The 13,012-nt window shown below is 43.7% G+C and overlaps 1 protein-coding gene across 1 annotated transcript in view; it reads left to right on the forward strand.

Annotated features, from left to right (window-relative positions):
- Positions 1–953: 953 nt before the first annotated feature.
- LOC124805425 overlaps positions 954–13,012 on the forward strand; it is a 107,505-nt gene continuing 95,446 nt past the window's right edge. The window contains exons 1-2 of the mRNA XM_047265987.1: positions 954–1,053; positions 10,051–10,183. Coding sequence (XP_047121943.1) covers positions 1,040–1,053; positions 10,051–10,183 — 147 coding nt within the window. The 5' untranslated portion in view covers positions 954–1,039. The remainder of the gene's footprint in view (positions 1,054–10,050; positions 10,184–13,012) is intronic.

Here is a 13,012-nt window from a genome sequence, read left to right on the forward strand (position 1 = left end):
TTTGCCCAGTTTTAGAATATTGTTCGTCAGTATGGGACCCTTACCAGTTGGGTCTGATTCAAGAGATTGAGAAGGTCCAAAGAGAAACTGCAAGATTCGTGATCGCGAGAGCGTTACAAATCACATAGAATGTTTGAAGTGGGACACACTTGCAGACAGACTCCGCGCTAAACGGAAGGGGCTGCTCACTAAATTCCAGAATCCGATCTTTGCCGAGGATGTAGAGCATATATTACTACCACCAGCTTTCAAATTGCGAATGACCACCATTCAAAGGTAAGGGAAATAAGAGCTCGTACTGAGGCATTCAGACAGTCGTTTTTCCCTCGCGCCATCCGCGAGTGGAACAGAGGTGGGGAAAAATGACTTTGGCGCGAGTAGCACCCTCTGCCACACCCCGGTTGGTGGCTAGCGGAGTATATATGTAGATGGAGATGCTTTGATAGTCAATGCACACCTATGGCAATGGATTGTATAAAGTAAAGTAAATCTTTTTATTCATTCAAGTAATAAAGTGAACTAATATGTCTCTTGTAGTAGTTCCAGCGATCCGCCTTCCAGAACAATCAATCTGCAACTACAGCCGGACGATTGTAGTTTTATCTGGTCATGACATACAGAATGACGACGAAGTGATTTCAAGGTGGAACGTTTCCACGACAAGAGGACTAACATGAGTAGCAGTTTTAATGTCGTAGACTGATATTTTTTCAAGTTGATAGTAAAATCCTTACGACTGCCATACTTGGTTGCCACCTTCGAAATGGACGAAACACTGTTACGGTGCCTTCGCCTTCACAGACAGCGCGTCAGTGACCTGTCGCTAGTGACTGAGAAAGAGGCCGCTGCGGTGGAGAAGTGGATTCTGTTGCGTATGCAGCACGCCAGCCCACGTCGCTCGTGGTGCCTTCAAAAGCTGTGCGTGACGGCGCATACTCGCTCATACTGCCAGGGCAATGCCCTGGACCTAACCGGCCGACGTCTGGCATTGCAGTCACCCCGCACAGAAAGCTGACTGCAGTTCAGACCGGCGCCTGCAATGGACAACTCCAGGTCAGTCCCTGCCGTCACCAACAGCTTAGGTCACTTCCAGTTATTTTCCTCATTTTCGTTTTCATTTAGTCTTGCCTATTCTTCTTCAAGATCACAGACAAACCGTTTTACACTGATAATCGATGATACCGAATGGTTATAATTAAACTGCAGCTACTCACAGAGGTGCAGGCTGTAACTATCGTGTGGCAGCGAAACGTGGTAAATATTATAATGCGTTAATGTGGAGCCGATTTACGCCGGGAAAAAAATTAGTTGTATTTTCGCCACCAGGTGCAAATATGGCGCTGTGAATGCAAGGAAGACGTATAAAAATGTTGCCATATGTGTTGGATTGGGACAGGGACGTGGTCAGGAAAGGGCAAACAAGTTAGAAAGGCAACGCTTACACAATTTGTTCAGTATGAGCACCGGAAATGTCAACGAGATGCTGCTTCCGTAAAGCGACGTGATCGACAGTTCTTCACAGCACTTCTCGCGATATCTGAGGAACTCGTTCCTGTATAGTGGCGTTTACATCACGTAGAGACCGAATGTGTCCCCGGTAAACGCTTACTTTTATGTACCCCAGAGCCAAAAATCACATGGATTCAGATGACTTCATCTTAACGGCCATGTAGCTAGAAAATCTGTAGAGATAACACGTTCGTGGAAGATTGCATTAAGCAGACCTTGAATTGGGCGAGGGACATGAGGTGTTGCCTCATCTTGCATGCAAAAGCACTCTCCACACAGTTGCGCTAGAGCACTCACATGCCACACAAGGAGGTTTCGATAACGTCCAGTGCAAACGTCATGGTACACCGGACAGGCCCTCTGGTGTTTTCTTCTCTAAGAAGTAGGGAATAAGACCGTGAACAACCCGAATTTTAACAGTGGCCCAAATTCGACATTTCTGTGTATTCATTGCAACTTGTAGACGCTGACGCTGAAAAGACGAGCCTGTCCTTGGCTCGAGGTGGTGCAGTCTAGACAAAATTTGTCATTCCTGCTGTTCCCGTAAAAGATATATTATTGATATTGTTGATTGGTCCTAGCTGGTGTAGCCTGAAAAAGAGAAAGACACACTCTGTTGAGGGATTAGTAAAACTTAATCCTTCAGCAGGTCAGGCCAACGCGTGGTTGGCCTGTGATGAGGTTGTTGGCCCAGTCCGCGGATGAGCCGGTTGCGGGAGCGTCCCGTCTTCTCGTAGAACTTCCTGGCGATGGCGCGAATCCTGTCTCGGAGAGGCAGCATCCCGGTGTCCTCGTGGAGTTGGCGCGTCGAGAAGCGCCTCGGAAGATGCATAGCAGTCTTCATGGCACGGTTCTGTATCCGCTGCAGAGTCACAATGTGAGCATCTGCGGCTTTCCCCCAGACCGCGGCCGCATACTCTAACAGTGGACGAACCAATGTTGGATAAAGCGTGATGCCGTATTCCGGTGGCAACGACGACTGCGGGTTTAGCACTGGATACAGGGCGCGGAGGCCTCCTATTGCTCTCCCTTTCACATCACGGATGTGATGCTTCCAGGTGAGCCTGTGGCCTAGGGTAACCCCTAGGTATTTCGACGTCCCACTCCATGGGATAGGTTCTCCCAGGATTTCGACTGGCGGCAACCTGTAGTGTAAAATGTGCCTCATCATTCCACAGAATACTGACCGGCTACATGTCATCAACTTCGATTCGTGCCAGAAATCGAAGAGCAAATTCATAATGTTGTTGCACCTTCTGGGCCTTGTTTGGGTACCAGTGGAAGACAGACCGTGGGATGTACAGTTCTCGTGACACTGCACGAGCAATAACACGACCCGGGACACGGACTGCCTAATCAGTTACAGCAACAGCAACAGCAACATCGTCAATAACTTCCACCGGGATGGGTCGCCTCCCTCTTCCAGGAGCCACACTAAGCTCATCTGTGTTTTCATCATCTCCTTTAAACCAACATCTGACATATCAGTCGGCGATGCTCTCTCAACGCAGCGCTGTAGTTGCTGCCGTTCACATAAAACAGTTTCACTAACAGCGCACGGTGTCTCTTCTCGGCGGCCTTACTGTTTACCCACGTTGTTGTTGTTGTTGTTGTTGTGGTCTTCAGTAGTCCAGAGACTGGTTTGATGCAGCTCTCCATGTTACTCTATCCTGTGCAAGCTTCTTCATCTCCCAGTACATACTGCAACCTTCATCCTTCTGAATCTGTTTAGTGTATTCAACTCTTGGCCTCCCTCTACGATTTTTACCCTCCACTGTGCCCTCCAATACTAAACTGGTGAGCCCTTGATGCCTCAGAACATGTCCTACCAACCGATCCCTTCTTCTGCTCAAGTTGTGCCACAAATTTCTCTTCTCCCCAATTCTATTCAATACCTCCTCATTAGTTATGTGATCTACCCATCTAATCTACAGTATTCTTCTGTAGCACCACATTTCGAAAGCTTCTATTCTCTTCTTGTCTAAACTATTTATCGCCCACGTTTCACTTCCATACATGGCTACACTCCATACAAATACTTTTAGAAACGACTCCCTGACACTTAAATCTATACTCGATGTGAACTAATTTCTTTTCTTCAGAAACGATTTCCTTGCCATTGCCAGTCTACATATTATATCCTCTCTACTTCGGCCATCGTGAGTTTGTTTGCTCATCAATAGCAAAACTCATTTACTACTTTAAGTGTCTCATTTCCTAATCTAATTCCCGCAGCCTCACCCGGTTTAATTCGAATACTTTCCATTATCCTCGTTTTGCTTTTGTTGTCACTCACGTTATGCCTTACAAATCGCAGCTTGGATGCAATACCGTCCTAAAAACAGTGTACAGCGCCTTACTTGAACGCGGTGCTGACAACTGGAATATCATTTTCTAGCCTAAATCTGTTCTGGATTAACGCATTAGCATATCTTCCAAGTTTCGCTGCTATAAGAAAATTACAGCCCACACTAGACCTACGTGAGTAGGTGCGGTGTAATTATAACCACCAGGTACATAGTCATAAACCGAGTTCGGAAAAAAATCACAATGTATGTTTACATGTGTGTGTGTGGGGGGGGGGGGGAGGTGGGGGAGGGGGGGTGTAAGTGAGAGTCAGTGTATGCATGCAAGTTTTGTAAACACCACTTCCTTTACCAATTTTTATATTAATTTGGGTAACTGGGCGTGGATTGGGAATGGCTAACAGCGAGAAAATGGTTCGTTGCAAAATAAATTTGGCCTCGTTGTCTAATACGACAACGCATTACTTTACTTTATAAATATTAGAGTTTTTCAGTTTTCTAAGTGGAACAATGTTTGTTTGAACGAATAACAGCAAGATTCATTATAGTTCGTTTATTGGCTTTTTGCAAATAACGCACTTCCTAACAATGCCTAGGCCCAGAGCTGCGTACTTCCGGGTTACCCCGGATTTGTTCTGTTCTGAGGGCTTCGTCGGGGGTAAGCCTGGACGCTTCTGGAGAAGTTCGACTGACTGGAAATAAATAGGTGTTAATAAACCTTAGCTGAAATTCACTGAATCAAGACTGGTGCGCAGGTAATTTCGTTAGTTTTATTATTAAAAAAACAAACGGCAAACTTGTTTAGGGACACTCTTATAAACATATTCCCCATAAATCTTTACTGAAGACAGTGAGAAACCGGCGACAATCGACGATCGGGTGCACCGCGACGTCGCCCCATCCGCCGGACAGTTGTCTGCAGAGAAGTCAATTGTACAACTGTATGTTTCACTCATCACGCTCGTACCACAGACGTAGTATCTCGATATTGCAGAATACGCACATATGTAAGATTGTATCGTTTATATTCGTTAAGATTTTTTAACTAGTCATTGTTTCATTTGTAACGGCCAGTTTGTCGCGACAGAGTATATAAGGGTGTTTTCGCAAGAGCGTGCAAAAATGTAACACGACATAGAGAGTGCTCCACTGAACAGTTTGAGACAGGGGACCTGAAGTCGGAGAAGCCAGCTTAGGGAGCGAACATGAAAATGTGCTTATGTTCCATAATCTAAGTTTTAGTTCAACCTCCAGCATGTGACCAGGTGAAGGGAAACGTATATGTCCGCCTGTCCGCCAAAAACTCGGTTCACTGTAAGTAATCAGTCATTCACGTAAAAAAAGATGTGAACTGTTTTATAATCTGCAAGTATCACATATCAAAACAAAACTGAATAATTCTAGATTCCACCGAAGGTGCCTTAAAGTAAAAGGCGAAACGCGTCTTCAATCAGTGAAGTACACTGGATAAAGAAAAAAAAGTTTCTTACTTACCAAAGGGAATAATCAATAGCTGTAGATATTTAGTAAATTACATCTTATGACATACCAGCAAATTAGTTTCGGTTTAACTTCTCATTCCACATGCTATTAAATGCTGCTTAAAAGGGAAGTAAACTTGTCTACCGCTTAGTCTAGCATTGCTCTTTCTCAGCTTATTTGCAACTAATATGGTACAAATGTACCCGTACTGTGCTGTTTAACCAGCTGCAGTGGAAGACCGGTTCTAGGCGCTTCAGTCTGGAACCGTGCGACCTCTACGGTCGCAGGTTCGAATCCTGCCTCGGTCATGGATGTGTGTGTTGTCCTTAGATAGGTTTAAGTAGTTCTAAGTTCTAGGGGACTGATTACCTCAGATGTTAGGTCCCATAGTGCTCAGAGCCGTTTGAACCATTTTGTGCTGTTAATTTACATGTATATTCTTTATTTCCTACAAGTAAACAAAGTGGACGAGCCTGATTACTTGGAAATCATGATGCAGGTTTTGTTTACTTTACTTGTTCGTGCAAACAGTTTTACCTAAGTTTGTAACCTCCCCCTCACTTATCGACCTTAATGACAGTAAAATTAAACTGCGTGTACCTAATGGAAATTTGGGAAAAGCAATCGTCACCGAAGTTAATCTGTAGGTAAAGAGGGAGGAAAGGGTTACATCTAAATGAAAGGAAAAATGCAAATGAAACTGGTGGATATTAATTTTGAAAAGGGGTTCAGTTAATAAAGAAAGTAAATGTGCGGTCGTTGCGTTAACAATTAACTGCCGTTAATTAGATATTTGAGATTTGGGGAAAATTATGGTCGCCAGTCCTATGGACAACTACTATAATAACTGAAAAAGAAAGGTTATTGCACATATAATTAGCACTCTAAGCGTGGCAACTGAAGGTTGACAAGTGTTGTGTGAAAACTGAATGTTTGTCAGAAATAGTAAATTTCGCTACACTCTGACTTAATTTAGGAAAATAATTAATAAAACCGGAAAATTGAAAGTTAATTTAGTGACTGAAATTAATAGTGAACTTTGTTTCTGAAGCACTACGAAATTAAAAAAAAAAAAAAGGTTAGTTTTGGGCTACCTCAACATTCATTTCAAAAGCTACTTGAATCTGCGCAATTTAGAAATAAGAGATTTAACTTTGAACTTGAATTAAATGATTCTGAACAATTAACAATAGTAAAATTTAGTACGTACCAAGCTGAGCTGTAGTCACATGTAAGCTAAAATATGGTAACAAAACTCGCACTCTTAATTTGTGCTTGTGTAATCTAAATATTGTAGCCAGCTATGAGTACCTTAACTGAACTTTGAAATTAAAGCAGTGAAATGGAATGATAAGACTTTAATGCTGGCGTTTGAATTTCAACGACACTCGAGTTCATTTGGTAAAAGGAAGGGAGCCTGCTTGGTAATGCAATTGGAACGATGAGCAACAAAGGTTCGTGCTAATTTGCTGTAATTTTGTGAGGCAAATGGAACAATTTTAATAGCTGAGGTCTGCCATACAGTCTAAAACTTTACGTGCTTCGCCCGCATCTCGTGGTCGTGCGGTAGCGTTCTCGCTTCCCACGCCCGGGTTCCCGGGTTCGATTCCCGGCGGGGTCAGGGATTTTCTCTGCCTCGTGATGGCTGCGTGTTGTGTGATGTCCTTAGGTTAGTTAGGTTTAAGTAGTTCTAAGTTCTAGGGGACTGATGACCATAGATGTTAAGTCCCATAGTGCTCAGAGCCGTTTGAACCATTTTTTACGTTCTTCCAGTCTTCCTTGTTGGTTGATTGAAGGTTTGAAGCCGTCGGTCGAGGAGATGGCGACAGTCACTCATTGTCGGCTGTAGCTGTTGCAGAAGCTGGATGTTGGCGCGCCTTCTTCTCGACACTGTCACCAGGCAAAACGGGCTCTTAATGTGAGCCAGCTAATGCTTCCCGTCCGCGACTCCGTGTCAGAAACTATCATAGCAAGTCGAGCGCAATTACATGCTGCAAAACCCCGAACGCGCGGCAACTCGCAGGAGTGTCACACAACACACCTGCTCCACCGCCCTACTCCAGCCAGACTCTGCTCTGCCCGCGCTCCACGCGGCAGAGTTAACACTACCAAAGATCCTAAACACTTTGGTTCTTCACACGACCTATCGATGTAATCGTTCGATAGCATATTTTTCCCTAGACAAGACCCAGCGTAAAAATACAAGTAATATTTACAAAACAAACCATTTATACATCGACATAAATGCATATATATATATATATACAAATAGTATAACAATTACAATATATAAAGACACAGAAATGTCATATCTTCAGGTAACAAAATAAGGAAAAAAAATTTCCCGATCGCTGGATTGGAAAGGGAGGTCCTATTCCATCACCTGCGAGGTCTCTTGATCTGAAGCTTCTTGATTGTTTGCTATGGGGATGTCCAAAGTCACTTGTGTATGAGACCCCAGTAGATACGGAGGTGGAATTAGTCGCCAGAATTGTAGTTGCCAGTAATGTGATTCGAAACACACCACGGATATTTGTCGGGCTGCACCAGAAACTTGTTCACCAATTTCATGCTTGTATTGAGTTTGATGGTCATCAGTTTCAGCAAATTTTGAGAGAAACAGCACAAAAGGTAAGTTCATTGTGTCAATGATGGCATTTTCAGTTAACTGTAACTAACGTACATAAAAAAGTACACTGTAATATGATTTTATTCCTATTATCTCCTTAACTTGCTTCTCCGACCCCAGATTTCCTACCTCAAATTGTTCAGTGGAGCATCTTCTATGTCATGTTAAATTTTTGTACTCTCTTATGGAATCGCCCTGCATGTTCGGGAAAATAATCCGATTTGATACAAACATTCGCGGTCGGCAACCTAAGTGATGGCACGCCTACCTAGACCCAGCCATGCTCGTGTTAATAATTAAAAGTATTCCACTTCCAGATTGAAGTTTGCTGTTTTGTACCGTTTTTACGAATAATTCTTTCATGTTATAACTGTCCCGAACAGCACTTCCATAGTTGTTGCAAGAATACATGAACGAAGGTGAAAGCCAGACATAATATCTTTCGCAAGATCGCCGCTAGTAAGTGGAGATCTCGAGCACAAACCCTGAGAACCACAGCACTAGCAACATGTTACAGAGCTGCAGATTACGTGCGTCCAGTTTGGTCCAAATATATCCCAGCACGTATAGCTAAGATGGCGCTAAACTAAACATGTCGGCCTGTCACAGGTTGCCTGAAGCTTACATCTCTTGTAAAATTCTACCATTTCGCAGGCGTAGTTCCGCCAGATATCCGCCGAGAAGTAGCTGACAACGCAGGGAGAATAAATCAGGCTCACCAGGGAGCCAATCCATTACATAGGCACGTTCTAGCAGCCACAAGGCCATTCCAGTCTTGCAAACAGCAGCAGCTACAAGCGAGGAAACAATCGTCGATTTCTCGTTTCGACTTGCGAACAACTCTCCCGTCTCCATTCTGGAGTTGGAAGATCCACGAGCAACCTTCAGTAACGGCACTTTCCTGCGGATACCACCAACTGTGACTCCGGAGTACCATCGTTCATGGAGCACTTACTTGACTGTCAACTGTGTCCTGCATCTTGCATATAAGGAGATCTGCTTCTGACTCCGAGAGTAACTCTCACTGCAAGGTTTTGGTCGGTATTAGTGTAACTTTATTATTCTTTCCTTTATTTGTTTCAGACTCAAATAAAATAACTGCCAAGTAATATGTTCCGCCAATGGAATCTACTGAGCAAGAACGACTATACAGTTTCGTCCACTGATATCATGGGTAAATCTACGCACACCTCACGCATAGAAACCGAATCATTACTCATTGTTGTCCTACCAAGGAACGTAATACTTTAAAACTCATAGTTCATCACTTCAACAAGTTGTTCAAATTATTTTTGTCCGCTGCTCGTGGTCTCGCGGTATCGTTCTCGCTTGCCGAGCACGGGGTCCCGGGTTCGTTTCCCGGTGGGGTTAGGGATTTTCACCTGCCTCGAGATGACTGGGCGTTGTTGTGTCGTCTTCATCATCATCATTCATCCCCATTACGGTCGGAGGAAGGCAATGGCAAACCACCTCCACTAGGACCTTGCCTAGTACGGCGGTGCGGGTCTCCCGCATCGTTCCCCTACGCTCTTTGAAGGAGTATGGGACTTCATCATCATCATCATCATCACGGAACGGTTACAAACGACTGTTCTGCACGAAACCCGAGGAACGACTCCCCGCTTGCATAATGCCGCGTGACCATTAGCGGCTGGTGAACGTAAGACAGGGAGACAATGCCCCTGCTGCAAAAAAGCCAGCTTCAAAAGTTCCAGAGAACCAGCCGTGCATAAGGGATACAATAAACTGCGTCATACTTTTGTCGATAGTAGTATAATTGTGTGCATGGGCGTGTATATGGGTATATACAGGAGTGGAAAGAGAGAGAGATAGAGAGAAAGAGAGAACGAGCGCAGGAGCAGAAGGGGGGGTGGGGGGGTGGACGAGAACAATATCGTTAGAACCCCAGTTCGGTACAAATAAGATTAAGGGGGTTGATGTCGTTCTTCTACCTCTAGTAATTCCACTGTGAACGGTAGGTTAGAAATAGTGCCATTGAGATGAAGTGTCAGGTACGTTTTACAGCCAAATGCCCTGTTTCCTTTCACTCATATCAAATTTCATTGGTAAAATAAACGAAGTAAACCCCTCCTCAATATTTTCAACATTTCTGTCGTGTCACAGGCGTTGCATCACTGCCGTTGTGTGTCTGCTGCTGCTGCTCTATACAGCATCTTGTACGTTCAACATTTGTACGGCGGAGAGGGCTTCCAGGAGCATACCGCTCCTTGTCTATCCAAATGGAGGAGCTCTTAAGGTAAATATGACGCACACATAATTGACTACAGCTCAATGTACTTATTTCAGTCTGAGTGGATAGCAAATGAAATTATAAAGTAAACCGTAATATTGTCAAACATTTTATTTCATATACTTGATGAAACTATAAAAATATTTTAAGGTAATTATGTTCCACTAGCAGAGAAAGTGAGTCATTTACTCATAACTGATAACTAAGGATGAAATGCAAAACTTGTGGTGTCACCGCCAGACACCACACTTGCTAGGTGGTAGCCTTTAAATCGGCCGCGGTCCGTTAGTATACGTCGGACCCGCGTGTCGCCACTGTCAGTGATTGTAGACCGAGCGCCGCCACACGGCAGGTCTAGAGAGACTTACTAGCACTCGCCCCAGTTGTACAGCAGACTTTGCTAGCGATGCTACACTGACTACTACGCTCTCATTTGCCGAGACGATAGCATAGCCTTCAGCTACGTCATTTGCTACGACCTAGCAAGGCGCCATAGCATTTGATATTTATCTTGAAGCATGTACAGTCAAGAGAGATGTTCTACAATTATGAATTAAAGTTAAGTATTCTACCAGCTACGTACCTTTTTTATTAGACTCAACTCCTATAACTGTTCCAGACCTCACGCCAGCCTGCGTGAGCTTAAAGCGTGCATTTCGGCCTCCTCTAGCAACACGGTGTTGGCTCTTCTGCCAACACTTCAAAACTTATAGAGTTTTTCATCGTAGTTGATCATGAAAAGTGTGCAATAATTCGACTTCCACATTCTTCTATTTCAGTCTGTTCTGTGACACCACGTAATCCAGCAGTCCTGTCGGTGCCACAGAGTTAGTCTTCTGGGGTTTTACAATGCGTTCTCCTATTGGCAAGCTCACACTTATTAAAAAATCCCACGCTGTTTTTTAAATAAACTTAACGGACCCCATCAGCGGCGGACGTCTTCAAGGACCGATTCGCTCCTCGGGTCGCCACTGATTGAAGTAAAATTTCCTTTCCACCTGTTTCCGTGCAGAGGTTTGACAACACGGTTTAAAAATTGGAGAACAATTGTTCATTATCGACGGCTGTCGCCCGCTTTTTCTGTCTCTCCACGTGGAAAACTGGTACACATCTTCTTCAGCACCGGCATCCAAATGACAAATCAGTTTCATAGCCTCCCTCTTTCGACTTATTGGCGTGTTTAATAATCTCGACACTCTGTCTGAAAGATGTATTATAATACTCACTTGCGGCAGCCATAACGTGATTCTCGCCAAATCTAATCTGGTGGTGCCCTGGCTACGAAGCATCTTCCACAGCCGCTGATCTACCTGTTTCTCCCCTACTATTCTTACTCTAATGTTCATCTAGTCGCTTTTATACTGTTCTTTTTCTAGTAGCCACGAACAGGACTCCACAACTACACGGTACCCTGCAAATTCCTGTTTATTTCACAGGCATGAAAGAATCTTTGGCCGACCCTTGGAGTTTCCGCACGTTCTACGCGAGTCTCTATAGTAAGCCGATATCGTGTTTCTTCAAGATATTTTCAGTGCGGTCGGTAACATCTTTAATGAGAAATGAATGATAACTACCTCGGTGTATAGTCTCATTAAACAGCTTTATGCGTATATACCAGATACAAACGACGTAAGGAACAAAATACACCACTGGCCATTAAAATTGTTACACCAAGAAGAAATGCCCATGATAAACGGTTATTCATTGGACAAATATATTATACTAGAACTGACATGTGATTACATTTTCACGGAGTCTATACAGGTTGATGAAAATTCTCACATAAAACTTCCTTTTAGGGTGTCATTGGTTCGACCGCCCATTTCATTAACAAATTTATGAGAACACTTTTACGATCACATGCTGGCCTGTCAGACTCATAGAGCTAGAATTCCACACAGTTTATCAGTAGATTAAATGGCATAGTGGTCCAGCCGGATACTACCGACGCTATAGAGGTTCATGAAAATTCTCACATAAAACGTGACTTTACGGTACCATTTGTTCGACCACCCATTTCATTAACAAATTCATGAGAACACTTTTACGGCCACATGTGAGCCGATCGACATTTACAGCAAGAATTCCTCAGACTTTATCAGTAGATTAAATGGTCCAGTCTAGGGCGTATTAGTCAGCTTCGAAGGGTCACCGTTCTTTATGATGGGTCTGCTTTATGATGTGTTGGAATAGATAAATAGATATTTCCTGACGATATTGCCAAGGTGTTTAAATGCTCTCCCTCGATCACGTACTTTAAAAGGACGACCAATTTTACGAGCAGATCGAGGGGAAAGGAACCGAACATCTAGTTTCGGTACGTACACAACACGTCGACGTCGTGGAGACAGACTAGATCATTTTCATAAAAACCTCAATGAGATTAATCTGAAAATTCAGTTGACCGAGGATGAGGAGGTAGAGTGGAGGTTACATCTTAGTAGATGCGTTAGGCTGCAATAAACAAAATAGTAACTTGGGCCATACGGTTCGCTGAAAAATGAACTGGCACCTACAGTGGGATCAAACCAACATTCACAACAAAAGCGCAGAGTTTTGAAAATGTTAGCAGACAGTGCGTGGAAGATACGTGCACAGCTGCTACCGACGTAAACATGAAAATCTTATCAATCGTTACTGAAGAACGTATTTTCGCCCGCTGACATAAAAAGGACGTTGAGACTGTAACGAAGTCAGTGTCCTACCGTGTATTAAAAATGTTTTTTAAATAATTAATGACTTTTTTAGACATCGCCCACACAGTAAGCTTCACGATGATTTCTGAACACCTAAATGCGTAACAGCCTGAAACTGTTAACAGGAAAGATTCGGCGC

This window comes from Schistocerca piceifrons, chromosome 7, assembly GCF_021461385.2.
Source record: "Schistocerca piceifrons isolate TAMUIC-IGC-003096 chromosome 7, iqSchPice1.1, whole genome shotgun sequence".
Classification (NCBI taxonomy): Eukaryota; Metazoa; Arthropoda; class Insecta; order Orthoptera; family Acrididae; genus Schistocerca; species Schistocerca piceifrons.